Source organism: Macaca nemestrina, chromosome 12 (genome assembly GCF_043159975.1).
Source record: "Macaca nemestrina isolate mMacNem1 chromosome 12, mMacNem.hap1, whole genome shotgun sequence".
NCBI lineage: Eukaryota > Metazoa > Chordata > Mammalia > Primates > Cercopithecidae > Macaca > Macaca nemestrina.
In genome coordinates, this window is record NC_092136.1 from 85,031,945 (window position 1) to 85,044,220 (window position 12,276).

Genomic DNA, 12,276 nt, shown 5'->3' on the forward strand with positions numbered 1-12,276 from the left:
GCCATATCCCAGCAATTTTTCTGCGTGACACAGGATTTTATAGACAGTCTAGGTAAGAGATAATAGGTAGTAACAATAAAGGTAGTGACAAGTGGTCAAATTACATTTTCTTTCATTCAGATTATTTTATGTACCAATATTCTGTTGTTAGAGAGTTCAGACAAGCTATAAGAAACTAAATTATCTTTTCTCTTTCAGCATTTCTCAAAACTTTTAAAATCAAAAGAACTGCATGTATTTTTGGTAATAGAAAAATATGCTTTGACAAATTGTTCTTTATTTCCTATCTCCAAAAAGAGCTTATGGTTGTCTGGTGCAAGTATCAGACATTGCTGATTTCTGGCTACATTTCTATCCCCTCTCTTCCATGCACAGCCCAAGTTCAGCTAAATTGTCTAACATAAATTTTCATAGATGCTATGTAGAGAATTGCTGAATGGAAGATGAGTGGAATCTGTGAGAATAAAGAGTCACTTCCACTGCCTAAATAAGAGATGATTTGTGTAAAGAATATCTAGGAAGAAAATCAATCAATGTTCATGACTGATTAGTCTGCAGGGAGTAATGTAGATGAACTTAAGTTTCTGGCTTCTGCAACGAAATGGATGGTGTTGTCAAGCCCTGAGACAAAAAACAGTAGATATGAGAGAGGAAAACATACGTGATTTTCAGCTTTGGAGTATGAGATGTCCTTGAGATTTTTATTTGGAGGCACCTATCTAATATCCATCTGCAGTATTGCCTCCATTTTTTTCTGTACCATATGCCTCTTATCATAGTGTAACTATGAATTTTTTAACTCCCGTTTTTAATAACTAACGTTTCCCAGAAAATAAAGCAAACAAAAGGGAGAAAATTCCTAGTCTGGCATTTTAAGTATTCCACACTCTGGCTTTTTTTTTTTTTTTTTTTTTTTTTTTTTAACGTTTCAATCTATTGGCCATTATTCTCTACAAGATGGTGGTTTATAGTGTCCACATAATTAGGAAACAGACAGTTATAGAGAAGGCCTAGTGAAGTTCCATTCAGGCAAAGGTAGTGAGCACAATATTGTGATTTGTTTGCTTAAAACCTTGAGATGAAAAGCAAAGTGAGTAAAAGAAAGACTAGATGGCCAGGCATGCTGGTTCACGCCTGTAATCCCTGCACTTTGGGAGACCGAGGCCGGTGGATCACCTGAGGTCAGGAGTTCCAGACCAGCCTGGCCAACGTGGTGAAACCCTGTCTCTACTAAAAAATCTGCAGGGGCCAGGCACGGTGGCTCACGCCTGTAATCCCAGCACTTTGGGGAGGCCGAGGCGGGTGGATCACGAGGTCAGAAGATTGAGACCATTCTGGCTAACACGGTGAAACCCCATCTCTACTAAAAATACAAAAAAAAAGTAGCCAGGTGTGGTGGCGGGTGCTTGTAGTCCCAGCTACTCGGGAGGCTAAGGCAGGAGAATGGCGTGAACCCAGGAGGTGGAGCTTGCAGTGAGCCGAAATCGCACCACTGCACTCCAGCCTGGGTGACAGAACGAGACTCCATCTCAAAAAAAAAAAAAAAAGTCAGCTGGTCGTGGTGGCACGCGTCTGTAATCCCAGCTACTCTGGAGGCTGAAGCATGAGAATCGCTTGAACCTGGAAGGCAAAAGTTGCAATGAGCCGAGATCAGGCCATTGCACTCCAGCCTGGCGGACTATAGCGAAACTCTGTCTAAAAAAAAAGAAAAAAGAAAAAAAAAAAAAAAAAAACAAAGACTAGGAATTTTCCTTCTTGTACACCTTCATGAAAGTAAGTCTTTCTATCTGTGCAAGTTTAGAAACTGCAATTACAGACTTCTTGGCACCATGGAGCCTAATGGTCAAGCAACCCTGCAATGGACAGAGAGCATAAAAATTATCTGGACAATGTAACACTTTATCACTCGTTCAAAAATTCGAGAGGATGAGAATAGGATTTCTGATATGTGTTATGATCATGTATTTATTGCTACAGTTAGTTATGTATTTTTTGGCACAATGTTTACCTGCTAATCTTAATAGAGTTAAGATAAAATTCAATTGTAGGCATTTTTCCCTTCTATTGGGTTAACGAGTCCAAGCGAACTGAGCAAAGGTTGCAGGGAGTCCCATCACGGCTGAGCAAGGCTTGGTGAGGCATCCACTGGCTGCTGGGAGGAGAGCATTAGATGTACCTTCTAAACAGCACTGTCCAATAGATATATAATGCAAGCCACATATATAATTTTAAATTTTCTAGTATTTATACTTAAAAAGCAAGAAGAAATAAGATGACTTTCACCCAATACTGCTTCCAAATAAGCAGTATTCTGGAGCACACGAAGAATCCTCAGAAAAATAAGCTCCAGCTCTGAGGTGCTGATTATGGTAGGGCAATCAATACAGATCAAAACATGGCACAGAGAGCTTAACTTCCAAGAGAGAGTAGAAAATCGATAGAGCCAAGAAATATTTCCCCTTTGACTTATTTTTAACCTGAGTAGCTATCCTATGCCAAGAGCTGTGCAGTTTTCATTTACCCCATGCCAACAACGTAAGTAGGCTCTACTGACCAGGAAGTTAATATGCCCGAGGTATGTTTTCAATGGAAGAGGCTGAGGGTCACCCAACTTATATCTCGAAATGTCACAATTTCTACAAGCTCTGTCCTGGAGGCAAGAGTAGGAGAAATGAGCACACGCTATGCCAGGCAAACAAACCTCAACGCTTAGCTGCCCCGCACCTCCTAGGGCCGGAAGCTTCTCAGCCCAAAGCAGCTCCTGGACGCAACGTCCGTCCCGCAGTCCAATCAGCAGCCGCGACCGGCGCCCGCCCAGGCCGCGTCACGAGTCAGCCAAAGATGGCTGCGCCCAGGCAATTTGAGCAAAGGTGGCAGTGACCTCCGGCGTGGCTGAGGAAGAACTGAGTAGGCACCCGCAGGCTGCTGGGAGGAGAGCATAAGGTACTGGTATTACGGGGGAGGGGGTGAAGTAAATGTCCCGGTGTCAAGAGAAGCACGGCGCAGTAACACGCTAGCTACCAGCAGCGCTGCGCGTAAATGAGAGCAAGTAGAAGTGTAGTTGGCCCTTTGGTGCTGTCTCTTCACTTTGCACTCTAGAAGGAAAGACCTTATATTTAAATTAACCCAATAGAAGGGAAAAATGCCTGAGATTGAATTTAATCCCAGGTTTACTGTCAATTTACAAGGTGACCACGGCCAAATTTAATTTTCAGAGGCCACACTTTACCTATCTCTCAGATGGGGCCCCACATTGCCTATCTCTCCGAGCTCTCCCAAGAATGACATGAGATAGGTAACACAAAAATCTTTCGAAATATTTGTAGTTTTTACAGGCGGCGTTGTCTTTGATAGGTATTTGTTATTAATATCGGAGACAAAATGCCCACAGGGGCTGCCCAGTCAGGACTTTTACTGAATTAAGGGTGACTAGACACACACAGTGTAGAAATGGGTATTTCACAGAACTTGGAACCTCACCAATATGCAAAGAAAAGTAGTGATACCATTGGGCAGAATATACTGGGGAAATCACTTCTTTTATTTCTGACATATTACACATACATTTCATATATATGTCTATACTGCTCAGTACAATATATACATACTGAATTTGATTATATATATTCCACTACCCCATACACAAAATCATTCAGAGCTCCTGTACAGCAGGGATTGTGTCTTACTTATCATTATTGTAGCCAAGGCCCTCAAAAATTTGACTACCAGAAACCTAGACCTAAATTTCTAAGGTTGCATTGTCCTTATTAGGTTAACTTTAAGTCTAGAGATAAGGAATGTCAATGTACTCAACATTTCCAAATGACCTCATCGATATAAAACAGGTAGCAATAAATATTTAAACGAGTGCCTGTAACGTTGTAGGAAATGAGAAAATCTGGTTTCATAAAACCATGTTTTCCTTTGTTGTTATCCCTGAACTTTTATTTATTTATTTATTTATTTTTTTTTTTGAGACAGAGTCTCGCCCTCTCACCCAGGCTGGAGCACAGTGACGAAATCTTGGCTCACTGCAACCTCCGCCTCCCAGGTTCAAGAGATTCTCCAGCCTCAGCCTCCCGAATACCTGGGATTACAGGCAGCTGCCACCGGGCCTGGCTAATTTTTGTATTTTTAGAAGAGAGGGAGTTTCACCATGTTGGCCAGGCTGGTCTTGAACTCCTGACCTCAGGTGATCCATCTGCCTTGGCCTCCCAAGGTGCTGGGATTGCAGGCGTGAGCCACTGCGCCCAGGCTTTGTTTTTCTTAACTGTTACCCTGAAACTTGTTTAATGAGCCAAATCTTTAATTTAAAACTCATCATTCACTATTCCCTTAATTTTGACATTTTCACCCTAACTAGTGCAGATACAACAAACTATTAGCATGTAGGCCATATGCGGCCTATAGCTTGCCTATGTACAGCCAACCAGCTAAGAATGATTTTTATGTTTTTATAGAGTTTTTTAAAAAACAAATATTCAACAAAAGCTGTATGTTACCTGCAAAGCCTACCATATTTACATCTGGCCCTTTAAAGTTTGCTCAGCCCTGATCTCGGGTATACCTAGAAATGAAATTGCTAGGTATGTGTGTCTTCTACCTGCTAAATAATACCAAATTCTTTCCCAAAGTGACTGTACAGTTTGGGTAAAGCTACCCCACATTCTGTACACAGAATGTAGTTGTAGCTACTCCACGTTCTTGCCAATAATTGGAATTGTCAGATTTTAATTTTAGCTAACCTATGGGTACCTATTGGTATCTCACTGTGGGTTGTTCCCCCAATTATAATGAAGGTGAGCATATTTTCATGTTTATTGGCTGTTTAACTTTTTGTGAAGTGCCTGTTCAAATATTTTGTCAGTTTTTCCATAGGGCTGCTTACCTTTTTCGTGTTGATATGTAGTTCCATGTATGTTCTGGGTACTAACTACTCTTTTGTCAGTTGTATTGCATTTTCTCCCACACTAGCTTTTCTTTATGGTATATATTGATAACCGTAGGTTCTTAACCTCAGTACTGTTAGTTTTATAAGTCTTTTATGTTTAGTGCTATTTGTGAATTGTTTAGGAAATAGTTTCAAGGATTATGAAGATATTCTGTATTTCCTAAAAGCTTTATGTGTTGCTTTTCATGTTCTGGTTTCTGTTTCACTTAGATTTTTTTTTTTTATAACATATATGCAATGTTTTTTTCACATTAGCTCTACAGTATTAGTCTTCAGAAGGTTTTTAAAATTCTTCCTATAAATTCTTGAGAAATGATATCTTCATGTTTTTTAAGGTTCAAAATGGAAAATCATAAATCCAATAATACCAAGGAAAACATAATTGTTGATATACTCAGAAAAATTAACCAGCTTCCAGAGGCAGAAAGGTAAGATCCCTTCTTAATTTAAAAATACCTTTTATCAGGTGGATTTTCACCATTGATTCATTATCTCAAATCTATCTAGTTTGAGTATAAACAACACGGAATGTCAGGAGGAAATTGCCCTTTTCTTGCCTGGATGAGAGCGTTTAACCATTTTGCTCAATATCACATAGCTAATTGTGGAAGTTGAGGCTGGAACTCATGTCTTTGAACATATCTAACTGTACAATGTTTTGAGTTTTTCCATTAGGCTTGGAGTATAGTAAAATGTAAACATTTACAGACCCATTTAAATAACAAAACTTTAAAATAACTTTTAAAATGTCTTTTGTTTCCAGTTCATTCTGTCAGTATGCTTACCAGTCTAAGAGTACCATAGAATACACATAGCAAGATAGAGAATATCAGAGAAATAGGATCATGGCTAAAGATCTTTAAGATATTATTAGAGGGCCAGGCGTGGTGGCTCATGCCTGTAATCCAGCACTTTGGGAGGCCAAGGTAGGTGGATCACCTGAAGTCAGGAGTTCAGACCAGCCTGGCCAATATGGTGAAACCCCGTCTCTACTAAAAGTACAAAAATTAGCTGGGCGTGGTGGCGGGCACCTGTAATCCCAGCTCCTCAGGAGGCTGAGGCAAGAGAATCACTTGAACCCAGGAGGCGGAGGTCGCAGTGAGCCGAGATCACGCCGCTACACTCCAGTCTGGGCGACAAGAGCAAGACTCCGTCTCAAAAAAAAAAAAAAAAAAAAAAGATATTGTTAAAGAGAAAAACCAATATAGGGAAATACTGATCTTTGCCAGGCAGCTACTGTGTACTTCCACAAAATGTCTTACACTTTGCTGACTGTCAAGAAGGTCTCTCTGAATATAAAAGGATGAAAAGCAGCCACCTGGGAAGGAGAGAGGGACAGTGTCTTAAGTAGAGGGAATGGCATATGCCTAGCCACAAGATAGCCAAGGCTTGTGGTACTTGAGTAACCATTGTTACTGAAGTACTAAGGAAGTGGGCATAAGGACCAAGAATAGTTTTGAGCAGGTGAATGATTTTAGCATTTCTAAAGAACATTCCAGCTGCTTTTTGTAAAGCAGATTCGAGGTAGGAAAGAAAGGAAATACAAAGACCAGTAGAAAAACCGGCATAGTAATCCTAGTGAGTGGAGATGGTAGGGGTGGTGACAGTTGCGATGAAAAGAGGATGGATTTAAAATACATTCTGGAAGCATAATCTTGCTATCTTCAGGAATAAAAACTGAACAAATCCCCATCTTGCTGCCACTTATCATCTTAATCAGGAAGAACCTATAAATCAAGCCCAGTAGTGTTCAGAACAAGGATCTCTGAGGGGAAGAAAAAAAAAAAGGCTAGTAGTAAGAACTTCGTGAGATTTTAAAAACTCTTTCACCCCCATCCCCACACTCCAACTCCACTCCCTTCTAGTTGTTTTCCTGAGGTAACAAAAACTTTTAAAGCAAAAAAGGAACTATGTCCATGTTTCCAGGCCAGCAAGATAGGGAAAGTGAGAAAGACTGACAAAGGAAGAGTCACACCTGTAATGGTGTGACACCTGCTGGCTCACACCTGTAATCCCAGCACTTTTGGGAGGCGGAGGCGGAGGCGGGCTGATCACTTGAGGTCAGGAGAAGACTAGCCTGGCCAACATGGCAAAACCCTGTCTCTACTAAAAATACAGAAATTAGCCAGGTGTGGGGGCGCGTGGCTGTAGTCCTAGCCACTGGAGAAGCTGAGGCATGAGAATAGTTTGAACCTGGGAGGCGGATGCTGCAGTGAGCCGAGATCATGCCACGGCACTCCAGCCTGGGTGAGAGCAAGACTGTCTCAAAAAGAGAGTAGACGGTGGCAACTTTCAAGAAAAGAAAGTAGGCTGTCACTGGGTTCTTTACCAAATTAGAAAGAATATATGGAACTGCAAAGTAAAATTTAGTTTAGAGGCAATAAATGCTTGCAATCATTGGCATCTAAACTGGGCAGATGACAGTGTCCTTTTATCTTTGCCTTGTTCCTATTTTTTCTCTTCATTCCCATTTTATCTTCTAAGTTTGAATCTTCATTTCTTCTTGGACTATTAATCAGGTATTTAACAGTTACTTGGCATGTCCTCCAGTGTATGGAGCTTTCTTAATATCAAAAACTTCATTTTCTGATCTACAGAAATACTTTCACGCACATGTTTGTCGTCTGTTAAATTTGGGCTATTTCATGTCTATTTCTTGTGTTATGTCTTATCAAAAAGTCATGAGTTTTTAGTTGGTACAACAGGTACTTTTTTGGAAAACTGGCAAGGGGCTGCTAGGTAACAATTTTTTTTTTTTTTTTTTTTTTTTTTTGAGACGGAATCTCGCTGTCACCCAGGCTGGAGTGCAGTGGCCAGATCTCAGCTCACCGCAAGCTCTGCCTCCCGGGTTCACGCCATTCTCCTGCCTCAGCCCCCAAGTAGCTGGGACTATAGGCGCCTGCCACCACGCCGGGCTAGTTTTTTGTATTTTTTAGTAGAGATGGGGTTTCACTGTGTTAGCCAGGATGGTCTCGATCTCCTGACCTTGTGATCTGCCCGTCTCGGCCTCCCAAAGTGCTGGGATTACAGGCTTGTGCCACCGCGCCTGGCCTGTGCTAATTTTTAATTAAAAATTTTGACTTTAGCTATGGGAAAAATCTGGTTAGGAGAGCAAAGTTTGCTATGCAGATTTCACTTGTACTACTTTTTATTTATTTGTATATGTAACATACTTGTAAACAAATGGACTTATATATAACATGTATATATGTATTTTATATGTATTATATATATATAGGCAAATTATTTACCTGAGCATTGGGATTTAAAATGGGGATAATATACATTTCACATGATTGTTATGATGAAATAATATTTTAGAGGAAGTGTTCAAGTTTTTTATTCCCCCAACCCCCACAAAAAAAACATAGGCTTTTCACATTTACATGGTTTTTGTGGTTGGTAGGTTCTCCAGGCTGTCATCACTAATTATTATCTATGTACCCCAAGTTCCTGAACTGCCGCTGTCTTGTACTACCATGAGCATTTTCATAGACTTCTATCTCGTTTACATATCTTTCTTCTCCAGTAATATTTAACTATGTTAACCTTGAAGACAGAAGATAATTTTTTGTGCCTTTAGCACTGAGTCTGCTGCATACAGTGGGGTTCTCAATGATAGGCATCATGACTGCAGTGTCAGATAAGAAAAGTAATACCTTATACAATGTAGGAAGCTTAGAGTTCCTAGAAAAGCTATTTTAGATGAGTGTAAGCCATAGAAGTTAGAGGGGGTACTGTGTGGCTAGTTAAGAGTAATGAAATTTTAAGATTTTAAGATTGACTGTGTTGTAGATAGCAATGCAAGCGGTAAAAAAGCTAAGTAGTAGTCTGAAAAGTTTGGAGTCAATATTTTCAATATTCAGCAATCATGTTAGGCATTACTTTTTCCCAAAACTAAAGAATGCATAGGAGGACGGGCGCGGTGGCTCAAGCCTGTAATCCCAGCACTTTGGGAGGCCGAGACGGGCGGATCACGAGGTCAGGAGATCGAGACCATCCTGGCTAACATGGTGAAACGCCGTCTCTACTAAAACATACAAAAAACTAGCCGGGCGAGGTGGCAGGCGCCTGTAGTCCCAGCTACGCGGGAGGCTGAGCCAGGAGAATGGCGTGAACCTGGGAGGCGGAGCTTGCAGTGAGCTGAGATCCGGCCACTGCACTCTAGCCTGGGTGACAAAGCAAGACTCCGTCTCAAAAAAAAAAAAAAAAAAAAAAAAAGAATGCATAGGACATAGGTTAAAAGTTCATACATAACCTTGGCTTCAAATCCAGTTCTACCACTATCTCAAAACATCAGTTTATTTCTCATCAATGGGTTATTATAAAGTACCTAGCATAGGGTGTTGCTTAAATGTTAGTACTCCCAATCCTGACACTAATGTTTCAGGGAAGAGTGAAAGGAAACACATTAACTCCACATTATTGAACATCTTCTGTGTCAGGCTGAATACATCTTTGTATCCATTGTCTTCCGGTTGTTTAAAGACTAGTGTAGAAGCCTGACATGTAAATCAGTGATTATATAAGACAGTACTGTCTTGTAATGTGTTGTGCTAGAGAGGTAAGTATTATGGGAGCTCAGAGGAGAGGCACCCACTGGCTGCTGGGAGAAGGGCAAAAACCTATACATAAAGCAATTTTTAAGATTTTGGTTCTATAAGGGATAGATGTTATATCCAGTTAGTGTATTCCCAAAGTCCTATTAAGTTCTGTAACATGTGTCAGAATCGGGAAAGCTCACACACACAATAAAGCCAAAGAAAAAGTTCTTTCTTCTCACCCTTTCAGGAATCTACTTGAAAATGGATCAGTTTATGTTGGATTAAATGCTGCTTTTTGTGGCCTCATAGCAAACAGTCTTTTTCGACGCATCTTGAATGTGACAAAGGCTCGTATATCTGCTGGCTTGTCAATGGCAGGGATACCTTTTGTTACAACAGACTTAACTTACAGATGTTTTGTAAGTTTTCCTTTGAATACAGGTAAATTCTACTTCACTATCACCAAAGAGTTTGCCTTAGTATATGTTATTTGCAGCTTTAGTCCATAGTTATTAATATCAGGTAGCTATATGCTGTAATGCAGTGTTTAGATAAGATTAAATCTTGCTAGCCTCTCTGTGGCAAGTAATTCATATTAGCATGGTCTACCAACCAAGATGCACATATACAACAGTTCTAAATACTTTCCTTTTTCTTTGAGATGGAGTTTTGCTGTTGTTGCCCAGGTTGGAGTGCGTTGGCGCGATCTTGGCTCACTGCAACCTCCACCTCCTGGGTTCAAGCGATTCTCCTGCCTCAGCCTCCTGAGTAGCTGGGATTACAGGCACCCACCACCACAGCTGGCTAATTTTTTTGTATTTTTAGTATAGACAGGGTTTCACCATGTTGGCCAGGCTGCTCTCAAACTCCTGACCTCAGGTGATCCACCCGCCTCGGCCTCTCAAAGTGCTGGGATTACAGGCGTGAGCCACTGCACCTGGCAATACTTTCCTTTTTCTAACATATCTTTCTCATTGCTCATTTAGAGTAAGAAATATTTGGAAATCCATATATATATATGGATATATATATGAAAATCATATGGAAATATTATATATATATAAATAATATGTTGGCTACCTTATTTATTTATATTTTATAGAGAAGTTCCTTAAAGGGGGAAAATATTTTTATGAGAATATGACTCTTTATATAGTAAATCTCTTAAAGCACTAAATGCATATATAACGTTTATCAAATACATGGAGAATTGATTTCCTTTTGAAAATTTACCATGTGTGCTGAATGCTTTGAGTATAGTTAATCATAAAAAATCTTTTGATTAATGATTTCAAATAAAGATATTACCATGGGTGCTAGGGAAGCCAGTCCATCTAAATTTTATTTTCTGTTAAGTGCTGCTCCAAATTTGTTTAAATTGGACGAGTATTTTAATTCCCATGACCAGTGGAAACAATTTCTATGATCAAGGGAGATCACAGAAATTGTTTGAACTATTTGAATTGAATTGAACAGACTGAATTGCCCATTGAATTGAACAGACTGAGTGACAATATTAGCCCGGGTCTGTTGATAAAAAACAAGTGCAGAAAGCTAGCAGCAGCCCAAACCATGAGCATAATTATTATATCTACGTTCAGAACAAATTAGAGAATTTTTTTTCCTAAAATAGTTTTATCAAAAATTCCTAGCTATTTTAAGTTACTCATAGATGTAATTATACCTTTTATCATGCTTTGTAGAATTACATTTGATATATTGCCTGAAAAATATCTGTGATACACAAAAGAGGATCTTACGTTCTTTAAATTATGTTTGCTTGATTATCATAACCTTCATGTCCAGAACTAATTTATTTCCTAGGTGATGCGGCTTGTGAAACCTGTACCGTAACACGGAGTGGACTGATAGGTCTTGTTGTTGGTGGTCTGTACCCTGTTTTCTTGGCTATACCTGTAAATGGTAGCCTAGCAGCCAGGTAGGAAATGAAAAACTTTTTATAATATATGATTACCTATAAAACTCACAACTTAAAGCAGCAAATATATTTAGTTTTTAAGTCATTTAGACCAAAGGCAATGTTACCCTCTTGTTTAGAAGTTAGCAAGACCTGTTTCTTCTTATAATCAAATTCTACTTATCAAGAATTTCAAACAGTTCTACTTGGTATATAGTTCAGGCTATTAACGTTAATTTGTGTACTGAATACTAAACTAACTACAAAGCTGCAAAGAGTATTATGCATGAAACTTCTGTCATATAAATAATTATCTTGGATGAGTTTGAACACTTGCACTAAAGGAAAATTCCATCAGAAATTGTGTAGCTATTATATTAGCCTTCTATTCTAAAATAATTCTGGCTATTCTCTGTTGAACTCTTGGATCAGCAATCTATGCTATAGCCTTGAAGCAAACTGGATAAAGAAACAAAATAAAACAGTTTTTAGGATTAACAGACACTGAAGACCTTTACCTTAATCTTTAGTTTCATCTTAAGACTTCTAGGACTAATATATATCATAGATAGGTTTGCCACTTGATACAACAATCTTTTCTATTGAACTATCTCAATGTTTTCTTACAGGTATCAATCAGCTCTGTTACCACACAAAGGGAACATCTTAAATTACTGGATTAGAACTTCTAAGCCTGTCTTTAGAATGATGTTATTTCCTATTATGCTCCAGACTATGTTTTCAGCATACCTTGGGTCTAAACAATATAAACTACTTATAAAGGCCCTTCAGTTATCTGAACCTGGCCAAGAAATTCACTGATTTTAAACAAATATGTAAACAAAAATAAAATGGTAAAAACA

The 12,276-nt window shown here is 39.2% G+C and overlaps 1 protein-coding gene across 2 annotated transcripts; it reads left to right on the forward strand.

Annotated features, from left to right (window-relative positions):
• The first annotated feature begins 2,797 nt into the window (after nucleotides 1-2,797).
• On the forward strand, nucleotides 2,798-12,276 carry LOC105468852 (transmembrane protein 126A). Of its 2 annotated transcripts, XM_011719286.2 has the most exons (5): nucleotides 2,798-2,943; nucleotides 5,287-5,379; nucleotides 9,743-9,936; nucleotides 11,320-11,434; nucleotides 12,043-12,276. In XM_011719286.2, the coding sequence occupies exons 2-5, from the start codon at nucleotides 5,294-5,296 to the stop codon at nucleotides 12,233-12,235; spliced, it is 588 nt and encodes a 195-aa protein (XP_011717588.1). In that variant the 5' UTR covers nucleotides 2,798-2,943; nucleotides 5,287-5,293; the 3' UTR covers nucleotides 12,236-12,276. The 2 variants fall into 2 exon arrangements, with proteins under 2 accessions (XP_011717588.1, XP_070931503.1); XM_071075402.1 differs by lacking the exon at nucleotides 5,287-5,379 and having other exon boundaries at nucleotides 2,818-2,943.

What these genes read in the sequence shown, in the direction of transcription:
- LOC105468852 (XM_011719286.2), top strand. Translation starts at nt 5,294, where the DNA reads ATGGAAAATCATAAATCCAATAATACCAAGGAAAACATAATTGTTGAT. An exon ending in AAGTTTTCCTTTGAATACAG is followed by an intron (nt 9,937 to 11,319) that starts GTAAATTCTACT and finishes TTTATTTCCTAG; the next exon opens with GTGATGCGGCTTGTGAAACC. An exon ending in AATGGTAGCCTAGCAGCCAG is followed by an intron (nt 11,435 to 12,042) that starts GTAGGAAATGAA and finishes GTTTTCTTACAG; the next exon opens with GTATCAATCAGCTCTGTTAC.